This window comes from Mesocricetus auratus, unplaced genomic scaffold (genome assembly GCF_017639785.1).
Source record: "Mesocricetus auratus isolate SY011 unplaced genomic scaffold, BCM_Maur_2.0 Super-Scaffold_4256, whole genome shotgun sequence".
Taxonomy (NCBI): domain Eukaryota; kingdom Metazoa; phylum Chordata; class Mammalia; order Rodentia; family Cricetidae; genus Mesocricetus; species Mesocricetus auratus.
Genome location: NW_024429182.1, coordinates 95103718 through 95122568, shown reverse-complemented (window position 1 = coordinate 95122568; position 18851 = coordinate 95103718). Strand labels below are relative to the sequence as shown.

Sequence of the window (18851 nt, the reverse complement as noted above, 5' to 3'; positions counted from 1 at the left end):
TAAAATTTAGACTTTTTTCAGTAGATAATTATATATGAGCCCTAGTTGGAATAAATACCCAAGATATCTTTCTGAAGTTTAACAGATACTTTCACTTTAAAAACATGCATGTCTTGATGAGACTCAGTTCTCACACCCTGCATACTTTTTCATTCAAGAATCTTGCATAGATTGCCTCTTATCTAGGACAGGTAGTCTAACATCAACAGGGATTAAAACCAAAAGTATTCACAGTTAAGTCACCAAACACAACTGAAATAGCCAACAGTTACTCAAAACTTCACAGGGACACTGTGAGGTTGACTCAGTGCCAGACACATGAAGCTTGTTCATTAATTCTCCATAAGGTCTAAGTTATTTATTACACTTTGATTGAAACTGCCATATAAAATGCCATCTTAATAGAATATATATTTTCTAGTTTTCAGCATTCTATTATGGAACAATCAAATTCTGATTCATTGAAGGAACGGTGTATTTTACTAGTCTCTTTCATAATCATGACTATCATCCTGAGAAGTAATAGACCATTCAATAAATTGATGAAATAATGATTGATTCTAAGATGATTAAAAAATCTGTCCAAAATTGTCTTTAAGAACACATATCAGTGATCAGAAAAAACCTTTACTAGGGGCAGAATGGCTCATACATGATGCTCTCATGGGATTGCTGATTAGTAAAAAGAGGTCTCTTCTATCACAGAAGAATTTTTCAGTTTGACAATTAAGGTTGTCTTCTAGAAATAAAGGAAAAACAGATACTTAAAACTTCCAAGCAAATGAGTCGGAAGTTCCAGAAGGGAAAGAATAGTGCTCTCATTGGTATATTTGCATGTTCAAAAACATTAGCAATCCATATACTTTCAGTTTTACCTCTTTCATGAAACTATTGAAGGATTCATGTGAATGTTTGCTTCTGCTATCATGACAAACATCATAGACCTTTCATCACCCACTGAACAAAAACCACTGCAGGCCATGATCTCTGCTCAAAATTCATTGTGGTTGAATGCTAGCAACTGTTTGAATAAGAGTAAGCTTAACTGAAGTCATAGATATTTTCACTTCCCTCCTAAATTCTCTTTTTCAGGTATCATGGTCAGTGGCAAGAAGACAGAATGATGAGCTCTGTGAAACCCAAGAACATGTCATATCTGAACCCTAGAACTGTAGTATTGATTGGAATCCCTGGGCTAGAGCATGTACAGTTTTGGATTGGATTTCCATTCTTTGTAGTGTGTCTTGTAGCTCTTTTGGGAAATACCATTTTATTGATCATCATTCCAGCTGAGCGTAGCTTGCACCAGCCCATGTATATCTTCCTAGCTGTGCTTGCAGCAACAGACATAGGACTCTGTGCCGCAATTGCCCCCAAAATGTTGGCCATCTTTTGGTTCAGAGCTTACTCCATGTCCTTTGATGCTTGCCTAGCCCAGCTGTTCTTCATCCATACTTTGCAGTGCATGGAGTCTGGTATTCTATTGGCAATGGCTTTTGATCGCTACATTGCCATCTGTGATCCTCTGAGGCATGCATCTATCCTTACACCTTCAATTCTGGGTCGTATGATAGTGGTGGTGGTAATTCGTGCGATAGTGCTAGTAGGTCTGTTACCGATTCTAATAAAAAGACTGCATCTTTTTCATTCCATTCAAATTGCCCATTCTTATTGTGAACATATGGCTGTGGTGAAGCTTGCAGCAGATGATGTGAGAGTCAATAAAATATGTGGTCTTTTTGTGGGTTTTAGCATTCTGGGGTTTGACATGATTGTTGTTCTCATATCTTATGCACTGATTTTCCAGGCTGTTTTTCATCTTCAACAGAAGGAGGCACGGATCAAAGCCTTTAACACCTGCACAGCTCATATTTTTGTTTTTCTAGAGTTTTATATTCTTGCCTTTTTCTCCTTTTTCAGCCACCGATTTGGTCATGTTGTTCCTTCAACTCACATTCTTCTGTCTACCATCTACCTCCTCCTGCCTCCTGCTCTCAATCCTATTGTCTATGGTATAAAAAATATGGTCATTCGTAAGAGGGTGGCACAAATCTTTCTTCTAAATCATGGATGTTGGCATTGATCTACCAAACACTGTCTTGCAGAAAAGGCTGTTGCTTTCTAGGGATAAGGAAGTTTTATGCCCTCTGCTCAATGTAGTGGTTTCACATCCTCATGATGGAACATCTAGGGATTCATTTCCACAATTAGAAATGGATTGAAACATAAAGTCTTCAAAATAAGACTGACATGACACGATGTTTTCATCTCTGATATATTTGATTTCAGATATATACTTCTCATATTTTCTTTTGTTTAATTAAGTTCAATCTTTGGTATCTGTAGATTTGATGAAAAGTAAGTGTTAGTTATTTGCTGATTGCTTGAGGTAATATTTTTGATATATTATCTCATATATGGTATATTTTAGTTGTTGATTACATTGTATCATTTATTTTGCATTTCATCTTATTCAATTAAAAATAATAAAAGTAAGTTAAAATTTAATATAATCAATTGTCAATGTGATTATTATGCTATTAATTACTTATTGAGATTTTTATTGATTTCTTAATGCATTCTTTTTTATAACCTTTTTATTTAAAGTAGAAACAAGCTTGCTTCCTATGTCAATCTCAGCTCTCTCTCATTCCCCTCGTCCTTTGACTTCCAACCCCCTAATCCCCCACTCAATCCCACCAACTCCACTCTCCAGGGAGGATGAGGCCCTTTATGGGGGGCTTTCCAAAGCCTGTCATACCATCCCAGGGTAGGGGCTAAGCCCTCCCCAGTGTGTCCAGGCTAAGAGAACATCCTCCATGTGGTATGGGCTCCCAAAGTCCATTTGTATGCCAGGGTTAAATACTGATCTATTGCCTGAGGCCCCAAAGAATGTCGAGACCTCCTTACTGACACCTACGATCAGGTGGTCTGGATCAGTTCCATGCTTGCCTCACAGCTATCAGTCTGGGGTCCATGAGCTCCCTCTTGTTCAGGTCAGCTGTTTCTGTGGGTTTCACCAGCTGGGTCTTGAGTCCTTTGCTCATTGCTCCTCCTGCTCTGCAACTGGTTTCCAGGAGTTCAGTTCAGTGTTTACCTGTGGGTGTCTGCCTCTACGTCCATCAGTCACTGGATGGAGGCTCTGGGATTGCATACAAGGTAGTAATCAGTCACATTATCAGGGAAGGGCATTTAAGGTAACCTCTCCACTATTGGTTAGATTGCCAGTTGGTGTCATCCTTGTAGATCTCTGGAAATCTCATTAGTGCCATATCTCTCCTCAAACCTATAGTGGCTCCCTCTATTATGTTATCTCTCATCCTGCTCTCCTCTATTCTTCCCCGAACTCAACCTTCTTGTTCCCCCATGTCCTCCTCTCCTCTTCTCTTCGACCACTCTCTTTCTCCAAGCTCCCTCTCACCTCCCCCCATGCTCCCATTTCCCTCAGGAGATCCTGTTCAGTTCCCCTTCTCTGGGGTACCATGCATATCTCTCCTAGGGTCCTCCTTGTATCCCAGACTCTCTGGCAGTGGGATTGTAGGCTGGCAGTCCTCTGTTTCATGCCTAAAATCCATATATGAGTGAGTACATACCATGTTTGTCTTTTTGTGACTGGGCTACCTTCTAATGTTAACCATTTGCCTGCAAATTTCAGGATTCCATTGTTTTGTTTTGTTTTTTTCTGCTGAGTAGTACTTCATTGTGTAAATGCACCACATTTTCTTTATCCACTCTTCAGTTGAGGGGCATCTAGGTTGCTTCCAGGTTCTGGCTATTACAAATAATGCTGCTATGAACACAGTGGAACAGATGTCCTTGTTGCATGAATGTGCATCTTTTGGGTATATGCCTAAGAGTGGAATTGCTTAATGAGTTCTTATTTACTTGTAATTTAATCACTGCCATCAGAGAGTGCTAAATTCACATTTTGTCTCAGTATAACCTTTATGCTATGTGGCTTTGTATTTACATATTTATTATTTATTGGATTGTTCATGTGTGTGTTTATGTGCATGTATATGAATAAATTATCTGTTTATAACTTCAGGGTTTAGGGAGTTGGCTCAGTGATTATGGGCACTTCTTACTCTTGCAAAATACCTGGGCTTGGTTCCTATCTTATACATTGTGGTTCACAACCACCTATCACTTCAGTTCCAGGGAATCTGACACATTTTTCTGAATTCTCTGGGCAGGAAGTAGTCACTTGTTTCAAATTCATATATGAAGAAACATAGTCAGACATAAAGTAAAATACACAAAGTAAAATAAAAATATACAAAGTAAAATAAAAAGAAATAGATAACTAATGAACAATTAGATAGATAATAGATAAAAGTTTCATATATAGAAACAGAGACATCTTTCCAGCAAAAAATAGATCACTGACATAAAGAAATGAAATTATAAACTGAATTCTACATGTGGTACATAAAGGTAAAACATATTTTGAATAAGCATATGCTGATAAAAATCACTGTTATAAATATACTTGTAACACTTTCTGGAGGATATGTTTTAAAACTTGTTCCTAAGTGAATTTGACTCCTATCCTACAGGTAGGAATATATGCCTAGTACTGTAAACCCATGTTTAGCATCACAGGCATGGAAAGGGAACTAAATCAGCATAGTTTCAAACTGACTTCTAAATGTTTAAATATATATATATATATATATATATATATATAGGCACTTGCTACTTTCACTCTCAATAAAAGAAGGCTCCTCTTTGTAGTGAAAGACAGTGAATGCAGAAACACATGGATGTTCAAAACCCAGAATAATCGATGCTTGAGGGCTCATTCATGAACAAAACATGTACATCACCTCATTAAGATGCAGGGAATATTGAAGAATAGGTATTCAAGTACTTAAAAGCAATAAGTTAGGGAGAAGAGCAATATAATCTTTGGGAATGACATAGCAATTGCATTTATGAACTCATAGCAGCTGTGGCTACCTATACAGGGCTGACATGTCATTCATCAATGGGGAGGCACATTGGGCACTATTCCTTCCTGCTGAACTGTTGTCTATTTGCATATTCTGGGAGATGGTGAGTCATTGCTATCACCTATGTACTCTCTGGTGAGCCCACAAGGTTCCAGTGGTTAATTACAAACCCATGGTCAAATTAATACTCATACCTCATAAACTAAACAAAAAGGCATGAGTATAGGAAGGATATTTGTAGGGAAGAGGGCTATTGGGGGATGATAAGAGAAGATGGCAGATGAGAATAACCAAAATGATTATATATGTGTGTGTGTGTGTGTGTGTGTGTGTAGTTTTCAAAGAATGAATTTAATGAATAACAATTATAAATCACTGTCTTATTAAAAACATCTAAATCTTTTATGTTAAAAATTTGCATTCTCTCCACACTATTTAATACAGTACTTAAGTTCTAGATACAGCAATTAGACAGCTAAAGGAGATCAAGGGGATATAAATGGGAAAAAGACCAAAGTAGTGTTATTTGCAGATATGACAATATATACAAGCAGCTCCAAAAGTTCTACCAGAGAACTCCTACATATGATAAACACTTCTAGCAATGGAACTAGTTACAAAATAAAAATAAACAAACAGCATCTTTCTTTATACAAATGACAAATGGATTGGCAAAGAAACAGCACCATGTAGGACAGGTTTCACTTCCAGCATTGGTAAAGTAAGAGCTCTCTGGTGGCTCGGCTGCTATGCGTCTCTGATCTTTAGCTTGAACTTCAACATCTATGTCTGGTTTCTTATTATTCATGTTACAACAACACCCTTCATAAAAGGTACAAACAGTATAAAGCATCTTGGGGAAACCCTAAAAAGCAAGTCAAAGACTTCTAGGACAAAAACTTCAAGTCTTGAAGAAAGAAATTGAAGATATCAGAAGATGGAAATACCTCTTGTGGTCATCAATCAGCAGAATTAACATAGTAAAAATGGCCATCCTACCAAAATCAATCTTCAGATTCAATGCAATCCTCATCAAAATTGCAACATAATTCTTTACAGACTTTTGAAATAGCAATACTCTATTTTATATGAAAAAAGACAAAAAAACAGTGATGGGGATATCTTTTTGTATATATGTTTTTCTTATTAGTTGATTAATAAAGCATTGTTTGACAAGTAGCCAATAGAGGCAGGAAGATAGGTGGGGCTAGGAGACAAAGAGAATTCTGGGAAAGGTAGGCAGAGATGAGACCATAAGAGTCGCCATATGGAGACCATGAGAATAGGACACACCATGCATTCTCTAGAAAGATAAGGTCATGTAGAAATACATAGATTTGTAGTTATGGGTTAATAATTAAGACAGAACTAGCCAATGAGAAGCCCTAACAATTGGCCAACAGTTTTATAATTAATATAGCATCTCAATGTACTTATTTGGGGCAAGGCAGCTGTGGGACCAGGTGGAACAAGAAAAATTGAGCAACAACCCAAGATAGTTAAAACAATCCTGAACAATAAAAATTTCCAGAAGTATTAACATCCCTGATTTAAAGCTGTACCACAGAGTTACAGTAATGAAAAAACATATTGGCCTGAAAACAGACACATTGCTCAATGATATCAACTTGAAGACGGAGGCAAATGCACACACCTATGGACAAAGGTGATCAAGAAACAAAAAATACACACTGGGAAAAAGAAATCATCTTCAACAGATGCTGCTGGTCTAACTGAATGTTGGCATGTAGAAGAATGCAAATCCATACTTATCAACCTGCACAAACTCAAGTCCAAGTTAAGCAAAGACCTCAAAATGAAGTCAGACACACTGAACCCGATAAAGAGAAACAAGGGAATTGTCTTGAACATGTTGGCACAGGAAAAGGCAATCTGAACAGAACATTGTTAGCACAGGCACTAAGATCCCAAATTAATAAATGGGACTTCACGAAACAGATTTTTCTGTAGGGCAAAGAATATCATTAATAGAACAAAACAGTCGTCTACATAATGGGAAAATATCTTCACTAACCCCACATCCAACAGAGGGCTAATTTTAAAAATATGTAAAGAACTCAAGAAACTGGGCAGCAACAAACCAAATATTACAATTAAAATGGGATACAGATCTAAACAGAGAATTCTCAATAGAGGAATCCCAAATGTTTGAGAAACACTGAAAACTTAACCATCAGGGAAGTGCAAACCAAAACTACTTTAAGATTCCATCTTGCCAAGCAGTGGTAGCACATCCCTTTAATCCCAGCACTTGGGACACAGAAATAGGTGAATCTCTGTGAGTATGAGGCCAGCCTGGTCTATAGAGAGTGCCAGAAGAGGCTCCAAAGCTACACAGAGAAACCCTGTCTCAAAAAAAATCCGCAAAAGAGAGAGAGACTCCATCTTACACATGTCAGAATAGCCAAGATAAAAAATACAAGTGACAGCTAATGTTAGCAAAGATGTGGAGCAGGAGGAACTGTCCTCCATTGTTGATACAAGTGCAAATCTATACAACCACTGTGGAAATCAATATAGACTTTCCTAAGAAAATTGGTAGTCAGTCTACCTCAAGACCCAGGTATACCACTCTTAGGCATATACCCAAAAGATGCTCCATCCTACAACAGGAATACTTGCTCAACAATGTTCATTCCAGCGTCATTCATAATAGCCAGAAACTAGAAACAACCTAGATTCTTCCACTGAAGAATAGATAAAGAAAATGTGTAATATTTATGTAATGGGGCACTCTGATGTTAGGGGGAAAATGACATTATAAAATTTGCAGTGGTGACTCAGAGCTTGTGGGCTTGCCAACCAATGAGTGCTCCAACTTGAGACCCAGGCTACTAGAGAAAGCCCAAGCCCCATATGCCTGAAGCTGGCTAGCCCAGACACCTAGGGTAGAACCAAACAAGACTGAGAAAAAAATATTCCTAATGATATTCTGCTACACTCACGATCAGTGCCTAGCCCAATCTTAAGGTAGGAGCTTGGGAGCTAAAGTAACTAGTAGAAGATGGTGAGGAAGGATTGTATGAGCCAGAGGGGTCAAGGACACCAGGAGTAGGAGATGGAGAGGAAAGATTGTATGAGCCAGAGGGGTCAAGGAAACTAGGAGAACACAGCCCACAGAATCAACTAAGCAGTGCTCAAAGGGGGTTATAAACTGAAGCAGCGATCACAGAGCATGCATGAATCTGTTCTAGGCCCTCTGCATACATGCTGTGATTTCTTAGCATGAACGTTTTGCAGGACTTCTAACAGTAGAAGTGGGTGGTGTCTCTGACTCTTTTGCCTGCCCTTTGGACTCTTTTCCTCCTATTGAACTACCTTATCCATGAGGCTTTGTGCCTGGTATTATTACAACTTTCTATGCCGTATTTGATTAATAGCACTGGAAGGCCTGCTTTTCTGAAAGGAAACAAGAACAGTGTATTTGAGAGAGTGGGTAGGTGGGGGTAGGATTGGGGGTGTGAAATGAGAGAAGACTGCAATAGGTGTATATTGCCTGAGAGAAGATTTAACAAAAAAACCCTTTCATATAGTCTAACTTATCATTTTCCTTGCACAATTCTATCAAATGCCTTATCAAAAAGACTATCAATCTCAAAACAGTTTCAGAAAATGCAACAATAGTACATTGAAAAATTGCATAATGAATCTGAAAGAAAACAAACAATTCCAGGAAGATTCTGTGACTAAATATTTGGCTAACTACACTTGGTGGAAAATATCAGGCACCTTCCCTAAAGCTGGGAACAATTAAAAGGCATTTGATTTCCAGCATTTCCACCACAATTTGTGTTTACAAACTTGGCATAATAAGATAAATAAGCAAGGATAAAAAAAGGAAAGAAGAAAAGAAGAAATAAATCTATTTATTTATGAGTAGCATTGTTCCCCGACTGCAATGAGGAGGTGGAAAGGGCTTGGAAACAGGCAAGAGAAGAGGAGGTTACATTCTCAAATGAAGTTCAGCCACAGGGGACATCTGCAATGCCTTAGTGTGGAGACTAAGCATACTCCCCTTTATTCTTGAAACTACAAAGTAATATAATACTTGCAAAGAAATTTAGTGATAAAGTAGTAGTTGCCAGGGGTACATGACTAACAGCTCTGGTGACATTGCAATTTCCAGGAAAAGTAGTAATTTCTTCATTTTTGCTATAAAAGTGGCTATAGGCCTGAAGGTTAGGACAAAAGCAACATTGACTCTGTCTATGTATCTACATATCTACGTATCTACCTATGTACCTATCTATCTACTTATTTATTTTAGGCAAGCAGAGTGCAGGGTGCAGTCCTGGTTTTTCACTCCTCAGTCACACTTGACTGTCCACTGATGTACTGCTGTAAATAAACTACTACTAATTTTTTTAGGGGGGACAAAGTATACAAATCTGATATTAATTTATTAACTGTTTTTAAGTTGCTCTCATTCTCCATATTTTAAATTTTGATACTTTGAATTCTATGAATGCTATATACTATGGTATGTTGTAGTTCTAAATATGTCTTAACAGAACTACGTGACAAAATACAAAGGCTTTAATATGATTTTCCTTTTGAATCAACTCAAGGACATTATTTGCTTATTTGGAGAAAGTACAAGCAATAATCTATATTAAATGTTATTATGTTTGCCTATCTTAATAAATGAACCTTTTCTCTTCTTATCCTACATGTCTTGTATGTCTCCTGTTTGTTGTCTTCCAGATTCCAAAATGTCTCAGATCTATTAGGTTATAACAGTGACACAGAGCTTCCTCTTATAAAACTCTTGATTAGAAAGAACTTCCCATGAGGTAGATACTTGCGTTTGGGCTGTGCAACTTTAAGTAATGAGAATCTTTCCTATACAAACTAGAGATAGATATGAGAAATGTAGCAGCCCTCCTCTAGAGACCAGATCAAAACATGAACCTGGGAATAGGTCTGTTCTAAGAAAGGTCAAGAAAAGAAGTGGTTGGAAGCAGATGACGCAAGGTGATAAGCTATTAATTCATCTCCAAATTTAAACTGCAACAGAGAAGATCTGTTCCATTTGGCTGTTTTTCTGTCTGGGTGAGTTTCTTTTCCATCGATTAAGACCTCCATATAGCTGAGCATTTCTATTCTAGTCATGGTAAATTTTAAAAGGAATCAAGCCAATAGGTATGAGCATCAGATGACTTAATTGCAAGTGTTTCAATTATGGATATCTCTCTAGCATAAGCCAGTTTTCTTCCTTGAACTCAAGATTTTTGTCTTCTTAACAGTATGTGATATGGATGACACTTATATATAGATATAGAAAAATCTTTTGAGATGGAAGAGGTAGAAAGTAATTTTGTATTATCGTTTTAATTGCATGTGAGAAAGACACAATAGATATGCTATTAACTAGTATGAAGAACAAGGTGAGAATAAGATCATCAAGGTTATCTTTTCAAGCAAATTTTGCCTAAGATTAGTTGATTAAAAATTGAAAATAGAACAGTTTGTTCTTTGTGTGTGTGTGTGTGTGTGTGTGTGTGTGTGTCTGTATAAACAGATATACAGTTTGAGCAAAACATCTGGAAGTATGTGAAGAGGGAGCCAAAGATAGGAGCATCCTATTTTTCTTAGCTCATTATCTAATCCTGTTTCCTGAGCAGTCACAGATCACATCACAGGCCTGAAGTCTACATTGTTAGTGAAACATATGTTTCTCAAAACACATACTTTTTCTGATACATAAAAACAAATTACAAACACCTATTGAAGATGATATTATATACTTATATGTTCATATACCTAAATTTATAGTATCCTATATAGAAGAAATCAGTTATGATGTCTGCACAAAATGTGATTCCTGAATTATCTATTATGAAGAGAACATAGCTAATTTTTCCTTGTGTCCTTAGATCATCAATCAGCTTTTAAATAATGACCTCATATGGAATTTCTTTCTGCAGTTTCTTTACATTTTGCCTCAACAACTTGTGCCCTATTCATAAAACATTTATGGTTTTGGTTGTAATCACCATTAAGTAATTTTCTCTTTCTACTGAAGATCCTATCTTAAATAGGTGTCTGAATGATATTATGATAAAAATTTCCCAATATTTTAATCAAAATCTCTTTATTTTCCTGGTCATATTTTCATAGTTTATGTTGCTAAAGAAGTCATGTAGAAATATTTATCCCTTTTCATTAACTACTGGAGCATTTTATATTCTATGACAATGAAGAAGTTCAGTTTATACTTGTGTATGTGTTAATGAGCTAATTAATATAAGCAATATATTATTTTGATACAGTTTTAACACAATTGTTTCTCATTTCTTTCCAATAAAAGCATTTTAAAAATTCCATTCAGAATTATTCTCCTTATTTAATGACTTTATTTATGTGTGGTTAATGACAGAGAAAGTGGAATGAAAATTATATATAATTTTATATTCCTGAAGAGATTGGTGAAGAAATTTGAAAGACAAGAGCATAAATTTGGTGAGTTTTAATTTTTTGCCAAAGATAGAGAATAAGCACATTTTGAAAAGAAAAGAAATTTAAACAATATTTGAGTTGGAAAAGCTCAATAGTGTTAGAAATTATTTTAACTGTCAATTGGTAGCAATTAAATGAGTGAAATAAAATAAGTAACATTGAACTCCTCTACAAAATTGAGATCCCTGCTGCTTTTCTGCATATGAAACACATTAGATAATAAGTATGTTTGAACATGTGTAAGCAGAGGCTATACAGTATTCTGGTTGTGGGATTTTCCTTTCTTAGTTTATGGTTCTGTTTTATTTCATTGACCTCTCTGTGTTTTATATTCCTGCTGGGCTCTGAGATCTGTGAGTACTTGCATCATCATCTGGTTACAAGACGGATGATCTATAATAAGACTTTGTCACAGTGACCTATAATATTGTCTGGAATATATACCTTGTTTGGAGACAGATATGGAATGAGTCACATTTGCTTCTTTGAGACCAGCTAGGGTGACTCCAGAAGCTCATAGAATCAATGCAATTAAATCATTAAGTTTTCACTTATACTGTGTCTAGAAGGTGAGCATAAGGTCATATTCATTATCTAAAATCAGCACTGGATTTACAAAAAAAATACAGGAAAACAGCAATCTTATAAAAATAAGTCAATACCCAATGATTTAAAGCCACATGGCCATACTTCCATAATTACGATTATGAGAGGAAATGTGAGTGTACCTCTCCTCTACCACATTCATCAGTTTTCTCTGATTAGGTTTCAAGATCAATGGTGAGTAGAGCATTTATCAGCCTCATGGGATACAGCAACTTATCATATCTGAACCCAAGAACAGTGATTCTGATTGGCATCCCTGGACTGGAGCATGTTCAATTTTGGATTGGATTTCCCTTCTTTGTTGTATGCCTTGTTGCTTTGCTGGGAAATCTCCTCCTGCTAATCATTATCCCAAGAGAACGTACTCTGCACCAACCAGTGTATATTTTTCTGGCAGTGCTGGCAGCTACTGACCTCGGTCTCTGCTTAGCCATTGCTCCTAAGATGTTGGCCATTTTCTGGTTTAGTTTATGCTCAATGACTTTTGATGCTTGCCTTATCCAGCTCTTTTTCATCCATTCCTTGCAAGGAATGGAATCTGGCATCTTGCTGGCCATGGCCTTTGACAGATATGTTGCCATCTGTGATCCTCTGAGACACACATCCATCCTTACACCTTTATTTCTACTTCGAGTGATTCTTATGGTTGCAATTCGGGCAACTGTACTGGTTGGGATTCTGCCTGTTCTCCTTAAACGACTGCAGTGGTTCCACTCTGTTGTAATTGTTCATTCTTACTGTGAGCACATGGCTGTAGTCAAGCTGGCAGCAGAAGATGTCCATATTAATAAATCATATGGGCTCTTTGTGGCTTTTGCAATTCTAGGTTTTGACATGATATTTGTTTTCATCTCCTACATTTTGATTTTCCGAGCTGTTTTTTGTCTTCCTCAGAAAGAGGCACGAAGTAAAGCCATCAACACGTGTACAGCTCATATTGTTGTCTTCCTGGAATTTTATATTCTTGCCTTTTTTTCCTTTTTCAGTCACCGCTTTGGTCATGTATCACCGTATGTCCATATATTATTGTCTACCATCTATCTGCTTCTGCCCCCTGCACTTAACCCCATTGTCTATGGTGTGAAGACCAAGGAGATCCGCAAATGGGTTGTGCAAATTTTTGTTCTGAAGTCTAATACTCAGTAAAGATCCTTAAAGTATTGTGTTAGAGAAACACTAGAGTGTTGCCTGTTAAAGATATTTATACTATTACATGCCTATTTTTATGATTTTTCCAATGTAGTGATCTTCCATAAAGAGTCTATATTTCCAAGATATAATCAGTCTGAACATGAAAACCATAAACGTATCTCATATATTCCCATGATCCCTTATATATGTTTTTCTTCTCCATTTTGTTATCTTTCTTTCTTGTATTCTTATACCTAATTTTCTTTATCCCGACCAAGATATCTATTATGTTTTCTGTAATACAAAGGTAGTTTTCCCCCTGACAGTATACAATAACACAGACATAGTCTATGATTCTATAGTCATGATAAAAATAGTGACCTACTTTTATGTAATGCTAGTTAAAGTAAGAGACGTTTCAAACAATATATTTGACTTCACATGGAGAAGCTACTAATCTAAACTGAAAAAAGAATCATGCAAGATTTCATGAAGGACATCATGATAAATGTGAGATTTGAATGTCAAACTTGACTTCAGAAGTTTTATTAACAACATTATTAGCTTAGTTTTAAAATTAATGTACTTAGTCTGAACCTTTGTAGATGTGTGTGACACTGACTTCCTTGAGAATTCATATCATAAAAAGCAGTATCGTCACATTTTTTAAAATAAAGCATTTAATTTGGCTTTCAGTTTCAGAGGTTTAAAGTACACAATGTCAGAATAAAATCACTAAAATCACAGTGGTAGGAATAGCTGAGAGGTTACAACTTAACACCCAAGTAGAAGACAGAGAACACTTAAAATTGTGTCTTTTGACACTCAATGACACACTTCCTCTAGCAAGGCCACAACTCCTAATACACTCCCACAAGCCACTAACTAGAGATCAGGTGTTTGAACACATGAGCTTATTGGAACTGTACTTAATTAAACCACCACAGTCATGTTGACTGGATCATTCACCCATGAAGACATCTAAATGAGAGGTAGGACAAGCCAGTGGAAAAGCCTACCAAACCTGTTCACAAAGAGCTAATTACAGTTGTCTCTGCCCACAAACAATACCTTGCGGTTGTTGGGCAAGTATCATAAAAAAAGAAAGAAAGCAGGAAAGAAAGAAATGAAGAAAAAGAAAGAGAGAAAAAGAGAGAGGGGAAATCAAATATTAAACAAATTTGTTCACACTAAGCAAGACCCAAAGTGGACACAAAAGGAAGAGATGGACTAGGTCAAAATCTTCTACAGCTGCCCATACAACTGACTTTAAATGATCACACATCTGCTTTTTTTATTTTTTAATTTTATTTCTCTCTTTTGTGTCTTATTTTGTAGCACTTACATTTTCTATATAAACTTTTAACCAGATATAAATATTTAGACATAAATTCCTATTTTGAAACTTTTTGTCTTTTATATTCTCCTCTTATTTTTCCTCATTTTAACACCTAATTTTTATGTCTACTTTTCTTTTTTATTGTTTTCCTATCTAAGACCCCTTCTCATCATGGGGACCCAAACTGACCTCAGTCTTATAGTTTCCCTGACTGTACCACTCAGGTGCTAGAATTGACAAATGGTATAGTAATGAAATAAAAATTGCTACATAGCATAAGAAACAAGTAACTGGTGAGGCACTCCACATAATGGAACAGAGGTTTAGCCAGGCATTCATCACATAGGGGATTAGTCTCCAAAATATACAAAGAACAAAAAAAAAAGCACCAAGAGAAAAGTAGCCTCATCTTAAGCAGCCTCATCTCTGTAGTTAACAGTATCAAAATACAGAAAATATCCTGCTGCAGAGAATCATCTGCATCCATACCATCTGTTACATGGTTTTATGTACATGCAAAATAGGCATTACATATGAGTACGCATTTACATAAAATATGCATTACAAAATTGCAAGTGGAAATTTGCATTTTATTCCAGTGTTTACTTTATTCATTGTTTTTCTTGTTTTACTGAAACATAAGGGACATTCCTAGCTTCCTAAAGAGGCAATGTTGTATTGAAATGCATAATCTTTAATAATTAATATTTTAGTAATTAAGATGTATAGTTTTGGATGTATTAAATTTATACAAATATGTGAAACCAGATATATGGTGAGGAAAATGTAAAGCAAAAAGTAGCTCTTTAAAGCCATGGTTTCTTTCCATTTAATTCCTTTTTTATTTTTAACAGTTTCACACATTTATATAATAAATAGTAGTCATCTTAACCATTTTCTTTCTCCCATCCCCATTGATTTCCCTCTGAATTCTTTCTTCACATCCAGTCCTCCAGCTTTGATGTCTTCTTTTTGTGTCACTCACTGAACTTATTACAGTTTCTCATCTGAGCATGTTTTGGATGTTATTCATTGAAGAAGTAACAATGTATTAGTGGTTACACCATTGAATAAATGACACCCCCCAAAAAATATCCCTTTTGCAGCTATGGCAGCTTTATAGGAAAAAAACAGTTTTTTTTCCTATGTCTTGTGACCAAAGTGTGTGATTTCTTCATCAAGAGTATCTTACCATCACATTCTGATAAGAAAGCAAGACCAATAGCATATACAGATTTGAGGGCCTCAGATGTCTTCCTAGCCAACAACTCATAGGGAGGTATCCTGCAGTTGAGGCTACAGTTATTGTTTGATATCCTTGAGTTCTGGAAGGAGCACTATCCACATCTAGAGGGCACCTTCATTCAATGCTTCCAGAAGCTATGGATTATACTTTAATTCCTCTTTATCACTGAGTAAAATCTCATTATCCATAGCTAACATATTTTCATTATCCATTATTCTATCAATAAACATCTAAACTAGTTCCTTTTCCTAGCTCTTGTGAACATAGAGAACACAGATGTGTGGGTGTCTCTGATATAGAGTATATATAATGTTTTAGGTATACACCCAAGAACAATGTGTCTGAGTATTGCTGCTCTATTTTTTTTTTGCTTTCTGAGTAATTGAAGTTAAAGTTAAAGCCCATTATCTTATATGGAAATGCCTATATCTCAAATAATTTTATTATATACCTCATATGATCATTTTATTACCCTATAAAGGTAATTATTTATAAATAAACTTATTTATAACTTCAATGATATGTTTATACATCTATTTTCATTACAATTATCTTCTATAATATATGATTGTGTGTTGGTGGTGAGAAAAAATAATGATCATTAAAGGACAAAATTAAACTAGTATTGTGTGAATGACACACATTTGAATTGTACTCTTACATATTTTGGATAATATTTTCAGTTCATGTGACCCTATTTGATTAAATAAAAAATAAAATTTGCAATAAAGTACTCCCATTTTATTACATATAAGCAAGCACTTGGAATTTTCATGCATCAGTATGGAAAGAACATACCCTAGTTATATTCTCACACTGACAGAGTTCTCTTGAATCAGTAGTTTTTTCCCCCTCTCAAGAAAATCCTGAACTTGCAGAAATTATTTTAACTTCTGTCTGTACATAGCACTCAGCTCCATTCTGCCATGCCTTCTTTTCATCAAAAGTACGAGTTCAGTCTCTGTGACAGTTGAGAACCCGAAACACCCACTCCCCCATCTGCTTGGTTCATGCTGCATATATTAAGTGGTTGACCATGGGAGGCAGCAGGAAATACAAATTGTCTGTTATAATCTGTAATTAGGGAGCCATATGGTACCCTAAAATCTGGGATAAGACAGAAAAGACAACTGGTGAGTAAAACAGACCAATGACACAAAGATGAGAACCACATGTGTTGAGAGCTTTCCTTTGGGATTGCCAAGATGGAATATGAAAGACAGCATGGAGGACTAGTACATATGACAGAATGGCAAAGACTAGATCAACACCCACAGATGCTACAATAACCAGGAGGCCATAAACAATGTGATTAGTGATGTCTCCACAAGCAGTCATCACTACAGCCATGTAGGCACAGTAGGAGTAAGCAATGACCTGAGTTTGGAATTGTTCCAGTCTTTTTATCAGGATGGGTGCAGGGGTCAGCACTGTCACTGCCCTTGCCAGGATGGCTAATGCCATCTTCACAAGCATGTTACTATCAAGGATTATTGTGTACCTCAGAGGGTAACAGATAGCCACAAATCTATCAAAAGCCATGGCCAAGAGGATTCCTGATTCCATTGCATAAAAGGAAGGGATGAAAAACATCTGTGTGAGTCAGGCATCAAAGCTGATCTCTTTGGCATTCATCCAGAAGACTCCTAGCATTCGTGGTACAGTGACTATAACTAGACATAGGTCCACAACTGATAGTATAGCCAAGAGAAAAAACATCGGCTCATGAAGACTCCTCTCTATCCAAATGATATTTAAGATGGTGACATTTCCCATGATGGTTGTTACAAATATCAAGAAAAAGGGCACAGAGAACCAGTCATGAGAGGATTCCAAGCCTGGGATTCCAGCCAGACTAAATAACAAGGGCTGAGGAATGGAGGGCATGGTCATAGGATGTCTTCAAAGTCTGATTCCTAGGGAGAACAGAGATAATATAATATGAAATTTCTATATTCACACTTAGAGATGGTGGTCAGTATAGTAGTTTATTATGGCAATGACTCATAAATTGATGACCAAGTCAACATGAACTACTTGGACTGAGAATGAGGAAAATTCTGGATAACTTTATATCTAAGAAGAAGAGCTTTCTCAAAAATAAGTTCTCATTAAACATATACTAATTCAATTGTTTTGACCGTCCCATTGCTCTGATTCTGCCATACTCAACATTTACCATTTTATAATATAACCACCTAGGTGATAGGATATAGGCATGTCTTCCATATTTCAAGCATAGTGTGTGCATATGAACAAGACAGACATTTGAGTGCTTGCTTCAGGCAAGGAAGCTAAATATAATTATGTATTAGTCTTGTTTGAGGGATTGGAATTTGGTACTTTAGGATTTTCCCTGAAAATGTTTAAATGTAAATATTTCATTCTGATAAAAGCTCCAGAACTCTATGGGAAATTTAGTAGAAAGCAAGATGATCACTTTAATAGAATGTCCAACAGGATGACAAAACTGAGATCTCCAAGAGCCTCAGCTGACAATAACTTAGTAGTTTTCCAGATTGTTCAGTAAAGGACATTTGGAGTGTGAGTAAAAGTAAAGAGGAAATAGTGATTTTCTGTGCAAAGGTTTGGCTGTGTTTGTATTGGGAGAAATATTGGGGGCTTAATATAATAAATATCTCTACCAAAATACCACTTTATTTTAGTTAGTATATTTTTAAACTATGTTACTATTTTTATAGAAGTACAATTTTTCTGGCATTAAATGGAGGTCATGAATGTATGTTATTATGCTAAAATGGAAATCATGTAATCATAATAAATATTAATATGAGGAAATGATAATAAGTTTTTAAAATTATACAAGCATAATTACTCTCCACTTCTAAGGCTTAGACTTCATAATTTTATTAAACATTTCAACTTTATAATAATAAATAATACAGTAGAGGATAAAAGCTTAAGATCATGAACCAAAGCATGCATTCCAAAGTTGCTTTACATACAAATGTGATGGTATGAATCTTAGTTCATAATTCCTTCTTGTAGTTGACAGTTTTCTTGGATTACTAGGGTTTTATAGTTATATCAATATCAAAACCACCCCATAATATATTTAGCATGTTCCCAATTA

General features: G+C 36.0%; 2 protein-coding genes and 1 pseudogene across 2 annotated transcripts; 2 read left to right on the top strand and 1 right to left on the bottom strand.

The window, feature by feature from the left end:
* Window positions 1-1120: 1120 nt before the first annotated feature.
* LOC101834021 (olfactory receptor 52A1-like) lies at window positions 1121-2083 on the top strand. The gene has a single exon (XM_005074090.2). The coding sequence runs from the start codon at window positions 1121-1123 to the stop codon at window positions 2081-2083; it is 963 nt and encodes a 320-aa protein (XP_005074147.1).
* A 10156-nt stretch (window positions 2084-12239) lies between these two features.
* Window positions 12240-13187, top strand: LOC101834282 (olfactory receptor 52A1-like). Its single transcript, XM_005074091.2, has one exon. The coding sequence runs from the start codon at window positions 12240-12242 to the stop codon at window positions 13185-13187; it is 948 nt and encodes a 315-aa protein (XP_005074148.2).
* A 3524-nt stretch (window positions 13188-16711) lies between these two features.
* On the bottom strand, window positions 16712-17644 carry LOC101830520 (annotated as a pseudogene).
* Between the last annotated feature and the right edge of the window lie 1207 nt (window positions 17645-18851).